This window comes from Kwoniella shandongensis, chromosome 9 (assembly GCF_008629635.2).
Source record: "Kwoniella shandongensis chromosome 9, complete sequence".
Taxonomy (NCBI): Eukaryota; Fungi; Basidiomycota; class Tremellomycetes; order Tremellales; family Cryptococcaceae; genus Kwoniella; species Kwoniella shandongensis.
The window spans coordinates 411,701-428,205 of NC_089295.1; the positions used below are offsets into that span (position 1 = coordinate 411,701).

The window sequence follows — 16,505 nt, forward strand, 5'->3', positions numbered from 1 at the left end:
TGCTGGCTCATACAACAGTTCGTAGTCTTCTTCTCTTCCTTTCCACATCCGTAACAACATGTCCGTCACCATGCTGATCTCGGACGATGCTTATTCGCAGGAAATATCACCTCACCTCATTGCGACGGTGCGCACGATCGCATCGCTCGTCATCCTCCTTATCCCCCTTTTCTTCTCCTTACCATTGATCAAGTCTTTGCGGAATGGTGTCTATTCCCTCACATCGGACTTTGTGACACTTCGCTCTCTAGTCCCACCTGGACCGCCCTCTGTTGCCGAGAAAGAAGAAGCGATACGACGTAGACCTAGAGTGTGGAGACAGATCGTGCTTGCTGGATTGTCGGCGATCGAGGCGGGTCTGTGGACAGCTATCACTGCAAGGAGTTTGCTTCGAGTGATACACCATGATGGGGAGAAGGTTACGGATATCTTACTCTCCGCTGGGATGGTCGTCGTTTGGGTGAGTCGATCATGCCTTCCGTCCTAAGTGGAAGTCGACTGAAGACACCTCATTTGTAGCTCGGTCTCCTTGTCCAAGTCACCTTTAGACCTCTTACCACTCCACCTTGGTCCGCAACGATTATCGTCTTGCTCCTATGGATCGCGTCAACGTTCACCATTGCCAATGCGTGGTACATCGCTGCTTCGCGAGGATCACTCCCTGCTTGGGCGACGGTGGAACGTTTCGTCCTCGAATCTTGCAACATCGCAGCGACGAGCGTCTACCTTGTAGTTGTCGGAGGCTTGAAATTGGCTTCTCCGGAAACTTTGGCCCGATTGGTATGTCTTCCGACTCTTCTGTTGCCATATCGCATCCGCTCACTCAGGTTTGACCTTGATAGCCCTTGGTCGCTCTCGACGATGATGTTACCCTCTGGTCATGGATCTCGTTCCGATGGGTCAACGATTTCATTACCTTTGGTGCTAGCCAAGAGCTCGAGCCGGATGATTTGCCCCCCATGTCACTCACCATGCAATCGTCGATCGTCTTCGACAAGTTCAGACGCTTGACCGCGAGCACGCTCCTTCGAAAGATCATGTTGTCGAACAAGCTGGATTTCGCACTCGACTTCAGTCTTACAATCGTTCAGGTTGTTCTCAACTACGCTGGACCCTTCTTCTTGAAGCGTATCCTGTGAGTGCTCAGCTCGGATGGTCTGCCGAGATCCAGCAGGCATTGGTAGTTGACAACATTCTCAGAGACGGAGTAGATGCCAGATCACCAGAAGCTTTATCAAAGGCATACATCTACGCCTTCCTTGCATTTTTGGCTTCATGTGGAAAAGTAAGCGCGTCACTTCCCTTGACCATCTGAGGCTAACAAAGGCGCAGTCCTTGGTTGATTTGCTTCATCTTTGGCACGGACGTCGATTGTCTGTCAGGGTCAGGTCCGAGTTGATCGTACGTATGATCGTTCTTATGATGGTTGCCGTCCGAAACTAACTGTCGCCGAAGGCTGCCATCTACGACAAGGCTCTCCGACGTAAAGATGCATCAGGTATTGTCGTCAAGAAGGAAGACGAAAACGACAAAGACGGTGACAAGAAGGAGAAGAAAGGCAGTGCGGAGAGTGGAAAGGTCGTTAACATGATAGCCGGTGAGGAAATCAACGCTCGTGAAAGCAAGCAGGAACTGATGAACCGGTACCCAGGTGACACTGCCCGAATCGGTAACACAATCTCGGCGTCTTACTACCTGTACAGTGCGCCCTTCGAATTGATCGCTGCTAGTTTGTTCTTGTACAAGTGAGCTTCACTGCGGTCTCAACCGAACAATGGCCTGCACTGACCCATCGCGTGCAGTATTCTTGGATGGTCAGCGTTTGCGGGTATCTTTATCCTCGCGATTGCCATGCCTCTCAATTCCTTCATCTCAAAACGGTCTATGGCAGTGAGTTCTCACCTTTGCATCCTATGTTGGCCAAATGTGTGCAAAATTGCTCGATGGACTAAACAACTTGACACTAGATCACGCGTGAAATGTTGAAAGCCAGGGATACACGAATCAGTGTCATGAGTGAGCTCATCGGGGCTATCCAGGTAAGTAGCAAGCTGTATCGGCTAAGACCGCACTGAAGCTAATACCTGGGCGACACGCAGTTTATCAAGGTTTGTGCACAAACGTTACCTTCTACCTCGTGTTCGCTAATATCATCGCACAGTTCTTCGCTTGGATCGAACAGTGGAAGGAACGAGCGGCGGATGCACGAAGGCAGGAATTGAAGCAAAAAATCCGATGTGAGCTTTCAAGTTGTGACTCAATAGCTTGATCGCTGACTACGTGTCATAGCTATCATCAACAGTACTTGGCTTGGACTGGTATGGGAAGTCGCTCCCATTCTTGTGACATTGGTGGCTTTCTTCTGGTACGTTGGCCTCAGTCTGCGACCATCTGGGTGAAAAATACTGATGGGCAAACCCTAGTTATATCGTCATTGCGAAACGAGATTTCACCGTCTCGATTGCCTTCACCTCCATTGCGTTATTCTCCATGTTGCGTGCTCCTCTCGGTATCATTCCAAGATTCGTAAGTCACAAATTACATTGTAGCTGTTCGTGGTGACACAAAGCTGATGAGCTGCAGGCTGTCATGCTTCTCCAAGCTCATGTATCCGTGAAACGTATCGAGGACTTCTTGAACGAAGATGAAGGTGTGTTGTGTCCTATACGCTGCTCTCCCAAGCTGACAGACGAGCAGTTCCCGGTTGGGTCTGCTCATTGAAACGATCTTCCGATCCTCGCGAGGGGGAGCCGACTAAGATTGGATTCGAGAATGCGAGTTTCCGCTGGAACACAGGCACTCAGACCGAGCAGGCTGAACCCGATGCAAAGAAGGGGAAGTCCGCAGATACGACTTCTGCCGCGCAGCCGACCTCGTCGGACAGTACGGAGGGCACGGCAGTAGACTCCGATACAGCATCAGAGGCTGCTTACTTCACGCTCTCTAACCTGAACGTCGATTTCCCGCTCGGTAAACTCACGATAGTCACTGGCCCAACAGGTGCTGGAAAGTCCGCCATCTTGACTGCGCTTCTTGGGGAGATGGAACTGCTAGAAGGACGAAGCTATCTGCCCAAGAACACGACACAAGTTGATCCCGATACTGGACTTCGAAACTCGATCTCGTATGCGGCACAGACGCCTTGGTTGCAGCAGAAATCAATCAGGGATAACATCCTGTTCGGCGAGAAGTATGACGAGAAACGATATGATATAGTTCTTGCTGCTTGTGCTCTGTGAGTACCTCCCTGGAGACAGGTAGTCGGCCATACTGACGATTTGTAGGAACCCGGACTTGGATATGCTCGAAGATGGCGATGATACTGAAATTGGTGCAAAAGGAGTGAGTTGTATAAATTACAATGAGAGACACAGGCTGACTTCCGGCAACGTATATAGATCTCACTCAGGTCCGTAGACATTGCTTTTTGCTGCATACGTATGTCCTGACATCCCTACTCCCCTTATAGCGGTGGTCAAAAAGCTCGAGTTGCGCTTGCTCGTGCGGTGTACTCCTACACTCGACATGTGCTTCTCGATGACCCTTTAGCAGCTGTTGACTCCCACACTGCTAAACATCTCACTGAGAAATGCCTGAATGGACCGATCATGAAGGACCGTACAATCGTCAGTTGATGTGGACGTTGATCTGGAACATATTCCGCTAACTTTGATATGCTGCATAGATCCTGGTCTCGCACCACGTTGAGCTCCTCCTTCCTTCGTCCAAGTATATCGTTCGAATCGTAGACGGTCGAATCGATGCCCAGGGTACGCCTGACGAACTGCGTGCAAACGGCGAGCTTGACGGTCTTGTTGCGATCGAAGAAGCGGAAGCTCATGCCGCCGAACCGGTGACGGCGGATGACGAGGCGGACAAGGAAGCTCAGGCGACAGAAGAAGGCGATGAGAAGAAGCCAAAGAAAACCAAGGGTCCCGGCAAGAAGCTTGTTCAAGGTTAGCTGGATGAGGATGCTGTGCAAGTATAACAAGGTACTGACCTCATAACAGATGAAGAAAGAACAATCGGTAGTGTCAAGTGGGAAACATACAAGCTCTACATTAAGGCCGCGACCTATATCACATGGTTCTGGACACTTGTCATTCTTAGTGAGCTATTGAGCTCCGTTGACGTCGATAGCGGTCAGCTTATCAGTACTTCTCAGTCCTTTCTCAATTCGCCAGTGTAGGAGAGAGATATTGGCTCAAAGTCTGGGGAGAGGGTGAGTCACGGATTTGCAAAACGTCAGATCGTGTGCTCATCCATTTCATGACATCTTAGCATACACTACCGAATTGACTTCACATCAAACTTTGTTCACCATGATCAAGCCTGTTATATCTCATCACGCTCAGCGATTCTATCACTCGGATCTACACCATCATGTCTTACATCACTCTACAAATGTGTTGTCGGCCAATATCAGCAGTGTAGAGAATATTGGAGCCATGGGCTGGAAACCGCATTATCCACCTGCTCAATCGAACCCCCACTTCTACTTGATCGTATATTCAGCTATCAGTGAGTACACAGAAGGACTTCGACATGTCGCAATCACAGATCGCTGATACCATTGTAGCATTGGGCTCGGCGGTTCTCGGTATCTTATCAGGTATCGTAGGATCTTGGGGATCTTATAGGGCTGCTCTGTACGTTCTACGCACGGCGAAGATGGCCCATTGCTTACTTGCTTACTTGCTGTATTTGTATACAGTACGCTACACGACCGTCTCTTGGACAGTGTTTTGCGAGGTGAGTTCAGTCGTGATCCATAACGACCGATGACTGTCGCTCATTTACTACTAATACGACACAGCGACTGTGCGATTTTTCAATGTTACTCCTCTTGGACGAATCATCAACCGTTTCTCGAAAGGTCCGTACTGTGTGCGACTGCTGTTGTGCTCAATCATCATCTGATGGTTTCGTATAGATGTCGAAACCCTCGATGGGTCGCTGAATCAATCACTCGAAATCGTCATCGTTTACTTTGCAAACTTGGTCAGCGCAATTGTAAGTTTGAACCCAGTCCATCAGAGCTGGACCTTAGCGTTAACGTGTCTTTTCTGCAGGTCGTGGTTGCATTCATCATTCCGTGGTTCTTGGTCCCTGCCGCAGTGATCAGTTATACATACTACCAATACTCCATACTCTATGTGAGTCTTTAAACATCGTCTTTGTACTTCTTCTGACTGAGATGCGCGGTACAGCTGCGAGTCGGCAGAAGTCTGAGACGGCTAGAAGCTACGGTGAGTTGGCGCGGATCATTATCAAGTTTGCAGTTTGCTGATGTTGATTGCAGACTCGATCTCCCATCTTGTGAGGCAATACACGATAAGCTCCACTCATATCAAGACTGACCTATAATGCTTACAGCTCCGGGTTCGCCGAGCTGCTCGATGGTGTGACGTCAGTCAGAGCGTTCTCGGTCGAAGCCAGATTCATGGAACAGCTGTGTAGTCAGATTGACAAGACTCTTCAGGCGCATTATTACTACTGGGTACGTGTTATCGCCCGGCTACCAAACGATGCCTGAGCTCACCATTATCTTAATGCAGATGATGAACAGATGGGTGAGATGCGCCTGCATCGTGGCCAGGTTCTAGTAACTGACATTCGTTCTAGCTGCTTGTCCGTTTCGACTTGCTCGGTGCCGTGTCTGTCGGATTGACAACACTTCTCGCCTTGAGTGGTGCTGTCCCGGCAGGATCTGCGGGTATGGCCATTGTGTCAGCACAATCATTTGTTTCAGGATGCTACTGGGTTTCCAGATTCTGGGGATCCCTCGAGATGGACTTCAACTCGGTCGAGCGTATCCAAGAGTACCTTCATATCCCTCAAGAGCCTCCCTCCGTCATCCCAAACAACCGCCCTCCCGCCTACTGGCCGTCTAATAATGGCGCGTCAGACTTCCTTAGCATTAGGGATCTCGAGATCAAGTATGCGCCGGATCTCCCGACCGTCTTCAAGGGATCATTTGAGATTAAGGCTGGAGAAAAAATCGGATTGATCGGAAGGACGGGAAGCGGGAAGAGTACTTTGGCCATGACCCTTCTGAGGTTTACCGATCCTAGTTCCGGTAGTATTTGGTTGGACGGTATTGATATCACCAAGATCGGCGTGGATGATTTAGTGAGTTGACCACTCTGCTTGGGAGCTTGGCTAGGTACTGATCATACACTTATGTAGCGTTCTCGTATCACCTACATTCCTCAAGGTACGTCGAGAAGCTCCCCGTCTATCAAACTTCATGTGGGTCGGACTGACACGTTCTGACAGATGCTGTTCTGTTCTCCGGTACTGTCCGTGAGAACCTCGACCCCTTCAAGGAGCACACCGACGAAGAGCTTCTCGACGCGTTATCTCGTGTCAATCTCGGTCCTCAAGACAGCCGTGTACCAAGTCGGGTAGCGTCGAATGCCCGACTCACAGCGTTATCAGCGGAACCTGCGGATGACTCGAAAGCTCCGTCTTTGGCCGGATCTAGCACTGCTGTCGGAGGAAAAGTAACCATCACGTTGACTACGGAAGTCTCAGCTGGTGGGAGTAACTTCTCTCAGGGTCAAAGACAACTTGTCGCCATGGCGAGAGCGTTGTTGAGACGATCGAACTTGATCGTGAGTGGTCGATGACCGCCTGCAGTTTTAAATTCAGGGTGTTGACTGATGGGATTCTCGTGTTGTAGATCATGGACGAAGCTACTGCTTCTGTCGATTTTGCTACTGACGAAGCGATCCAAACCGCTATTCGATCCGAGTTCAAATCGTCAACACTGTTGACCATCGCACATCGTCTATCTTCTGTCATTGACTATGATCGCCTTTTGGTGTTGTCGGATGGAAGAATAGCCGAATTCGACACCCCAATTGTGAGTGTCACATCAATTGCTCCCTACGATCTTGAGTCGAGTAGCTGATAGGACTCATTTCTGTGGTAGAATCTCTTGCGTAAGGATGGATCGCTTTTCAAATCTCTTTGTGAGAAGTCGGGCAAGTACAGGGATCTTTACAAAGCTGCGGAGAAGAAAGAGCAGACGGAGAAAGAGTAGATTGTCTATGCGCATCTAGCCACTAGAAATACAATCTTACGGTGGAGTGATGTATTGTAGAGTGAAAATGGATGATGCATACGAAGGAATTCGTCAAGTATGCTGCTCTACGGAAGGGTGACCAGGGTACTCACGACGAACTGCACCACATCATGAGTTGGAGTGGCCATTCGCCGCTGACCTTTCTACATGAACCAATCCTTCACAAGAGGTCCGAAAAGCATCTACTTGTGAGGAATTGCGGTACAGTGAACGTGCAGTGCCATATAGGGTCAGGGGTCGTGCTGCATGCCAATGATTTTGGTCAATTAACGAATCCATAGATGGGTGAAGAGATCTCACGGCTGACTGTACCGAAGCAGATTTCACGGGCTTCCGTGAAACTGTCATTTCTTCATACATCGGCGTCGAGTTGGTACGACGTGTCCTTCTGTTCTGCATGAAAATCAATCACTGTTGAAACCAAGCCGGACTCTGTACTTAATTCTCTGACTCGACTCTTCTCGCCGGAGCCCGGACAGTCCGAGGGGCTGAAGTGGAAGTGGATTTGGGACGACTGAGACTGGAATTGCACCCCGTAATTCCCAATATAAGGAGGGGATTGAGGTGAGTCTACAGTATGAGTCAAGTCAGAAATCCACTCCCAGCGAACGACTCGAACGAAGACTCAGAGATCACGACGAGATACAGTACGGTTCGATGGGAAGAGCGAATCTGCTGTAGTCATTTGGTTTGTACAGTAGTCGATCTGCCCCGAGACGACTCACGATTGGATGAGATCTGTGTGCCAAATTATTTCTGCGAGTCCCAGCCCAGTTCGCTAAAACCTGTCATCACCGTTTCCGGAGATCAATTGCGTTGTGCGTGGCTAGATACGATGATCATACGAACTGCCGACCACACCAGTTGATACGCGACACTACAGTGACGAACAATGATGAATGTAATCCTGTTTCGCAGGAAAGAAAGCCGAGGATTTTGGTATATTGCAAGTTGGTTGACCACGACCGATTTGGATCTGGGCGGCCCTCGACAGCTTTCAGGCCCTCTCAACGAGCTTTTCAAACATATCATGCTATGAAGTATGGATGGTATCTAAGTCTGTGTTATGCAAAATAAGCATAAAGCAGGTCGAGCCTTTAATCGAAGCAAGGTGACGCAACAATGACTTATCTAACTTACTCCACTGTTTTAGTTGCCAGGAACCCTTTTCCTTCTAAAGGCCACATTCTTGCGCTTTTCTCATCGATCATCTGGCTGGTGAACTGCAACAAAGCGCGCTGGCCTGCTTTTTAATTGAACGCATCAAGTATGTGAGGCATACTGTCACCAGACGTGCGGATCTGAAGCTGACGAGTGGATCACTCTTGTGATTGCCACTTATGGTCTTGGAGCAGAACGAGGACAGTGCCCTCTTACCTGTAACTTACTCCTGAATCGCTTGGGTACCGAACAAGCTTATAACACAACCTTGCGCGTACTCCACATTTCCGCAGCAATGACACCCCAACGTTGAGGCTATCCCATTGTTTTTCTGGCACAGTGTTCCGGCAAAAAGGCAAGTCCGAGCACAACATACAGTGATTCTTGCCTGCCTCATTCGTGTGTCTTGGACGTGGGAAAAGTTGTGCTTTTAGTCTCCGTTGTCAGTGCAACCGAAATTAACATGCAAGACATCATAGCCACATGACCTACTAATTGACATCGCTCTTCCGTCCAATGGTGTTTGCCATATCGGAAGGTTTCTTTTCTTCCCCCACTGGTGTCCTTTCCCATAATGATGAGGTCATTGGATGCAAGTCGAGGTGTCGTCTTTCTTGTAAATTCTCTGAGCGACCTACATGATACTTGCGCTGACATGTTTATGCCTCTCCCCTTCGATTCCTTTCACCCTTCGTGGCAAACACGTCCGCCTCGACAAGCATATGATAACCTATGCACGGGCAAGTCTGAACGCGCAATGCTATAGGACCGTCGGACGCGACCCTCCGAAAGCGACCTCACTGCCACAGGATCCACTTTTACTTATCTGGAGCCGATTTATCGATTTGCCACAACAAAGGACGCGAAGAGACAATGAGGAGCGTCACAGGTAACAGAAACGGACATTCCGGTCAGGAAAACGGGCATTCGCCGAAGAGGCAGATCCAAAGATTAGGTCAGGTAGGCAAGAACAGGTCAGGACTAGCAACCGGACAGGGAAAGAAGAAGGCGGCGCCGCATCGTACCAAGCGATTCGTCGGATAACCATGGATGGGGCTTGACGGAGAGGGAGGAGGGAAAAAATCTCCGTGTGGCGGTTCTAGACTCTTCTCTTGCTGCGCGCTACAGTATCCGGGAAAACCGTGATTCGAGTTTAAAAGGTCAGCGCGTGTGAGCGATCTATCTATGCTCCAAAGGCCGCACATGACATGATTTCACGATGAAACTCGATACAGACCCGACGAGACCACACGCTTGACTTGAGTTTTGCAGAGATAGCGGTGTTGCATGCGGGCGTTTGTTTTATTTGAAGCGAGGAACGCAATTCAGCACTGCTGGAGGGTGCCACTTCCACCTGAGTGATAGGAATAACTCCGGATAAAGGTGACATACCCTCTGTCCCGCCCGATTCTCAACGCCCGGTTCCCGTTTGGTGTTCTGATTCCGCGTTGGTTCTGTCCCTGGATCTACAACCTTAAATATTCCAGCGGAACCTCGGGGAGGTGGCCGTAATTCAAACGTGATCAGCGGCTGCTGTTCATATTCACAGTGTCCCAGAATCCCAGAGTAGGAGTTCACCACTGCCTTGCGGCATTGCCGTTGTGGGAGGAGCACTCCTGAGCTTTGGGTGCGCCATTGTGCTGCATGTGCGTATGTCTAACCCAGTTCGTACGTGTCTATCAAAAGACAGATCAGATCGATTCTTACGACATTATTGATGTACCGTGAAATACCTTGAACCATTAAGCACCATCAGTTTAACACGGGGGCTGGGTTACCCTTGTCTCGTTACGGTAAGTCGTATGTCGATCAGCTGCCCAGGTCTCACTATGTTACCGAGAACGTAAAGGAAAGACAGAAAAACGAAAACGGTAACGAGATCGATCGGTCAGTCACTGTGTAGCCGCGTCGGTCAGTTGGGCTTTCGGTCGATCTCGCGAGCACGGAAGAACAACGGAGTCTCCCCGACCGATGAACAAAGTATGTTTTGTTGTCTTGGGCACGCGGAAAAAACCAGCAATACATGCTTAATTACATGATTGCGTTGTCAAATCTGACCACTCTGACGCACTCACAGGGTCGTGTCTTCATTTGTGGCTGCTGCTATACGTAATTGCGTGCAGAGCACGGGTAGAGCACGACTCTGCAAGAAGGACCTCTTGTTCCCGGTGTGAGCGTACCAACGTTCGTATGTCTTGGCCAATTCTGTCTTCCTTGCGTAGATGGCTACTCGCAGCGGCGCGATCATAGCAGCGAGTTGAGTTCCTGCCGAGCACGCCATTTGCATGATCCGCCGCCGATCTTGGAACTTGGAACTTGGTTGCAACGATAAATTGTCGCGTGAACCAACGGCCGCCGAATGTAACTAACGTCAGGGGGTATCGGAAGTGGTCAAAAAAGGGACCAGGAAACAAGATTCCAGCTTTGTTCCAAAATCGGGGACGAGACGAGTGGACAGACATCCTGCGATCACAAGCAAGACGGAACCACCTGCGTCTCTCCTACTCGGAGGTACCTTTTCACAATTGTGATATTACAGGATGGGCATGCTGTTTATGGGAGAATGAACAAGTGATCGACGGATAACGTTATTATCCTTGTTCTACCCTGACCTGTCTTGAACCGAATAATCTCACTACTCAAAAGGGACTACTAACATTTACCTTTGCGCTAAGACCGGTCTGTGAAGCTGAGGAATGAGGAATGGGATGGGATGGACGGTGGGAGTTTGAGTGGAGGCGTCAGCAAGAGCAGGAATGAAAATATGAATTCCGTTGGAATGTCTTGCAAAAGGAAATTTGACCGATAAGAGTCCGATCAAATATGCTTGGCGCAAAATGGAGGGTTGGTTCATTCCTCTGCTCTTTCGGTGACCCGAGTGATTCGTATAATAACGATTGTAGGGATTTGTTATTCTGTCGAGAACGAGATCTGCAAGTCTATTTGGTTGATTTAGGGTTATTTGGTCATTTTCGATCTGAGAAGCGATCTACGCTCATTCCATGCCATCTTCACTTTTCGGGTCTTTGATGGTGTCGCAGGGGAAGAAGTTTATTTCCACACGATGATTCACACGAATGGCACACTTACCAGGACACTTCACTTTGTTACCCTGATGGGCCCATCAGGAGCCGCACTGCACAGGAACATGCTAAGAATCAAACAGGGCCCCCTGTCTGCTGTATGGTGAGCCTTGTGATGCACGCGTATCTATCTGCTCGTATGCCCCATGGTGTGGCCCTTTCCATTAAATGTGATTTTTTGTTTCCTCCTTCCTCTTTTGGAGAGAAAGAAAGCGTAGGCGGAATATAGACAGGAGTACATACTGACAATCGTGCGTTTGTGCGTTGTACGACATCTCACCTCACATGAGACAGGGCACATTGATCAGGGCAACGACGGTAGCAGGTAGATCGGTCGGCGGGTCGGACCCCGATAGACCCTAACGGTATCTTTTCGGACTATTGGATGTACCCTTACCGAGCTATCCACAGCGGTGTCTAGATACACTCAGTCCCCGCTCTCATGTGAACAGGTTGAAACGACACCTAGACACCCACCCACCCACTCACACATAAGCCCGGCAGATACAGTAGTCAGGTATCACAAGGTATGAGGCCTGGACGCGTACATTAGGTCCTGGATTATGCCATCTGATCTGGCTGCGATTGATTGGCAAAATAGTACATCATTAATCTCCTCGCAGATCGGAGACTCTTTGTGTTCTCCTTTCTCTTTTTTCCTTCCGTGCACCTGTCCAGCAATCGTACAGTAACCCACTGTCGGTTCCCCAACAACAATAACAATAACGAGATTGGATCAAAAAGGCATAAGACGGTTCGGTTGAAAAATCACGCGCGGGAACGAGAAATCCACTTCTGTCCTCGGTACCACCGAACTCACTTCCAACAAGACATAACGTTATTTTCTCTTATTATCCACAATCGATTATTGCCGCCTTTGCCTGGATTTGCTCTTGTCGTTTCTTTTTCTGGGTGCTTGCTTGCCTGTTTGTTAATAACCCTTAGACTTATATTAGTCGTTGCCCCTTGCCCTACGCCCATTACGCTACGTCGGAAGCTCCTTTTCCCGCCCGATCATTCGCCTATCTCGCCCCAAGCAAGCAGCACACCGCGTCAACCGACCAACCGACCAACCGACCTTTCGACGCCGCCAGGTGATCAATTCGCGCTGTTCCTTCCGTCGGCCAGTCTTGCCCCTCGGTTACACTCCGAATCTGGCTCCCAGATCCACCTCACATGCTCACTTAATTGCATCTCGCGCCATTGCGGAGGTTAGCAACCTCACCCACAGCCCTTCTCGATCGTCAACCCTGGACAGAATATCACCGATCAATTCCGCGTGATACCACCGCCTACCAATACTTCGCACCAATCGACCGCAGCATATCGATATATACATACACACGTTCCATTCCACCTCACTCGTACAGCTCTGTTTCCCCTCTGCACGCTCCATCTTATTCATCACATTTTCTTCCCAACCATTTACTCTGTCTAATCCATCGTTATTGTATCGCATCGTGCTGTTTTTTTTCAGTTCAACAAACTACCCGCCAAGGCTGTAGATCCCTCTTGTCTTTCCATCTCTTTTTGTAAACTCCCTTTTAACGCCCGAAACCCGATCCGAAACCAAAAGTTACGCACATTACACACCAGCTCCCATCTATTGTCTCTCGTTCATCTCCTGGTACGATCGGCCACTTGTCATCTTCACGTTATTACCATCAATAGTGACTCTTATTTCTTAATCATAATAATTATCTCGGATAAATAGCGACGGCACCCAGTTCTCAATCACAAGGCAATTCCGAACGATCTCAACCGTCTCCGAGCCCACTTTCGTTTATAACACTTGCCTCAACGTCATTGATTCTTGATCCTTCAGATTCCCCTGTTATCATTGTTAATACTATAATCCGCATTGCACCAAACAAATAATATAACGAAGCTATCTCGTTCACACCATCCTTTTGACGAAAAGGAAAAGCCATAATCAAGGCTCAGTGGCATACACCCCGAATATCGACAATTCAACCGCTTCCGACGCTTCGACCCGTTTTCCTAGCAAATCATCACGCGGTAACAACTCCCCTTGGACCCTCTTGCACAGACCAGCAACAACGTTGTGGCTTGGGGTCAGCCAGTGTTAAAGGCAGGGACGACAGGATCGACCATCGACCATCGACCATCAAGCATCAACCACCACTTGCTTTGTTCCCACAAAGGACTTGGCATCCATTTGCGTATCACATACAAACACGTTGCCCATCAGTCAACCGCTCTTCCTTGCCAAACCTTTCATCGCACCGGCCCGAGTACGCAAAGGGAGCAGCATTGACATACCTTTGACATACGTTGTCGACGACCAAGCGACCAGGTCAAAGTGGCTGTATAACGCGACTTCAACATCACCTAATCCCGTTGGCCAACGAAGCCATACAACACTGGTAACGCCCATCATCGACGCCTTCTAGCGATTTTCAGCGAGACCTTGATTTGTATTACACGATCTGAGCGTCCGGGCCGACTCAGACGAGTGCATTGACCTGATCAGTAACGACACAACACCCTCGTTTTTCTCCGATATCGCATCTCCTTTCTTCCAAACAAACAAGCCTTCCGCGCACATCCATCCCTTTGTTCTGCGTCATACCGGCGGCAGAATCATAAACACACGAGGTAACCGATATCCTTATTGCTTTCACGGGGCAAACTTGGAGTCTCCCTTTCAACCAACAACGCTATTCTCAGTGTCCAAGCGAGGTCTAAAAGGCCGTGACGATCAAAGCCAGGGTCAACAAAGGTGGTGATCACCATCGCTTGCGTATAATAGTCTCTACGACAATCCTTTCTCTTCCTCGTACCCCCGCTCCTACGGGTATCTCACTTTGCCCACTGTAAGTATTCTTGGCTACACCGATCATTTATTTTTTCAACTGAACCTTCATTCATCACAGTCACGCCCTTAGTCCTAAAGAACCTCGAACACGATTTCCTTCAGGTAGCTTCTCGACAAGCAAGGAGAATATCATCTGTTCGCTCCGATCAAGAGGATAATCAGCCGGAGACACACAACAGTACACACGTGCTGTCGGTGACCGAGGCTACCCAAGTGTCGTCTTTTGTGAGCTGAGCACCTTTGCGCCCTTTCCTTCATCAAGCGAAGGAAGCGGTCCACATCCTCAACGTTTGCTTCACAAAACACGCGTGTTTGGCGACATCTACTTGGTTCATCGCAACTGTCGTACGGGGATTTTAGGCGCCGCCTCGACCTGTACTTTTCGCTTCCTTTCGGCACGCCCGCACACCACTCGCACACCCTTCTCTCAACGTGAAGGGTAGAAGTAGCGGCAATCCTTCGCATGACTTCTCCTTCTCTTCTGATTCATCAACCGCACGAACCTACAGGGCAAAGGACTGGTACCCCCCAGGATAACTCTCGATATCTGGCAACTCTGTCTCCTTCTTTACGGTCTAATTCTGACCAAAATCCTTCTGATTCGCCCGCACGATTGAAGAATATGGCAGCGACAATACCGATACCTAGAATGCCACCTTCACACTCTTCCCACTACCCTCATCAAAACAATCCGTATCCGTCGATGCAACGGGAACGAGAGAGGGAGAGGGAGAGGGAACGAGAACAACAATTATCAGCAACGCGACGATCGCATTCTCCCGCCTCCATTGGTCGTTCACCACCCTCGCTTTCATCATCATCTTATCGTACTCATCCTTATGCTCGGCAGATGGTAGCAACCACATCCACTGCCCCTCAACCCGACAAATTACCGCGTATCCACTTACCTCCGCCCAACATCGGCGGTGTGCCTAGATTCTCCTCTCCTTCTGATCTTCAATCCCCCCAAGACAGACATTTTCCTCCTATATCATCCCTTTCGAGCGATCCAGCATGGCGCCCACGGTCAGGGGAGCGAGAAAGAGATGCTGATCGTCCTCCAATGCCACGAATTGCCAGTGGAAGCAAACCCGGTGCTGGAATAAAACTCCCTTCCCTTCACTCCATGACAGGAGGTGCAGCCTCGCCTCCCCTTCCACCACCCGTCGCGACGTCACACATGCCACCACCCCCATCGATTGAATCGTCTGGAGGGAGTTCGAGTCGAGCGAGTCCTAGACTCGTGCCCCCCAGTTCCAGTTCAGGGAGCACGACGCACTCGGTGCCTAATTTGCGGCCAAGCTACGGTTACGAGCATCGTCAACTGCGGCGGTCACCAAGTGCTGGATCTCGATACTCGGAATACACCGACAATGATCGTCGACGAGAGCACGAGCGTGAGCGGGAGAGAGAACAAATTCACGAGACCTCTCATCATCATCATCATCAATCACATCACCACTCTCGCTCGCAGACCTATCCTCACCACACACAGTCTCATCCTCAATCATATCCGCAACAAAATTCAGGAGGATACGATGTATCTTCGCCTCCTCTCCGTGCTCTTCCTCCCTCTTCCTTACCCCCCGCTGCTGGAAACTACATGTCGGGCTTCCGATCTGCTGGTGGTCAGGTCGCTCCTGGTCTGGCGAGGTCGAGGAGTCATTCGTCGACTTCGGGAATTCCCAGAGCTGGTGGTGTGTCAGAAGAGGTACCGGAAGGCATGTTGGGAATGATGGGAAGAGAGGCGCAGCCCACTCCTGGTCAATCGAGGAGATTGGCGCATCTCATGTCTGAGCAAAAGAGAAGAGAGTGAGTGTGACGAGAAACCAATCCTTCTAAAATAATCACCAAATTCTGACCAAACTTTGATTTTTTTTTAGGTCAATCAATACTGGTTTCCAAGCATTGAGATCAGCTCTACCTTCTTCTTTACCGACCGATTCCAAAGCTATCATCTTACGCAAAGCTGTTGCTCACATTACGCATCTCGAAGCTGTTCTGAGAAGATCAGGAGTGGGTTATTCCGACTCCCCTCCTGGTCAAAGTATGGGTAGTGGTGGTGGAGGGGAGATGTGGCCTGATACAGAGAGGGACGAGGACGAAAGTACGACAGGTGGAGGAGGCGGCAAGTGGGAGGATGATCGATAATTGTAGAAAGGGGGACACTGGTTACTGTACATACATTCATCGACATACACGGACGGGGAGGGACTTTATTCTTGAGAATAAATGGCCGATAGTTGTACAGCAAATATTCTGAAAGTGACATGAGCATGGATTTGTAGATGCAAGTCTACAATACCGCATACCACAATTGGAAAAACCAAAG

The 16,505-nt window shown here is 49.5% G+C and overlaps 2 protein-coding genes across 2 annotated transcripts; both read left to right on the forward strand.

Annotated features, from left to right (window-relative positions):
- Nucleotides 1–58: 58 nt before the first annotated feature.
- Nucleotides 59–7,048, forward strand: CI109_105091 (uncharacterized protein; the record flags this gene model as incomplete). Its single annotated transcript, XM_032005458.1, has 36 exons — nt 59–460; nt 520–780; nt 843–1,135; nt 1,201–1,285; nt 1,333–1,401; nt 1,456–1,597; nt 1,652–1,745; nt 1,803–1,890; nt 1,968–2,039; nt 2,100–2,108; nt 2,162–2,237; nt 2,290–2,365; nt 2,424–2,526; nt 2,584–2,650; nt 2,698–3,235; nt 3,285–3,342; nt 3,399–3,409; nt 3,470–3,626; nt 3,686–3,956; nt 4,011–4,109; nt 4,166–4,222; nt 4,282–4,521; nt 4,580–4,649; nt 4,715–4,752; nt 4,817–4,876; nt 4,934–5,013; nt 5,073–5,156; nt 5,211–5,249; nt 5,303–5,319; nt 5,377–5,500; nt 5,559–5,573; nt 5,626–6,132; nt 6,190–6,217; nt 6,280–6,617; nt 6,686–6,868; nt 6,938–7,048. The coding sequence occupies 36 exons, from the start codon at nt 59–61 to the stop codon at nt 7,046–7,048; spliced, it is 4,962 nt and encodes a 1,653-aa protein (XP_031860177.1).
- Nucleotides 7,049–14,636: 7,588 nt separating this feature from the next.
- Nucleotides 14,637–16,324, forward strand: CI109_105092 (uncharacterized protein; the record flags this gene model as incomplete). The annotated part of the gene is made up of 2 exons (XM_032005457.2): nt 14,637–15,985; nt 16,057–16,324. The coding sequence occupies 2 exons, from the start codon at nt 14,637–14,639 to the stop codon at nt 16,322–16,324; spliced, it is 1,617 nt and encodes a 538-aa protein (XP_031860176.2).
- Nucleotides 16,325–16,505: the final 181 nt, after the last annotated feature.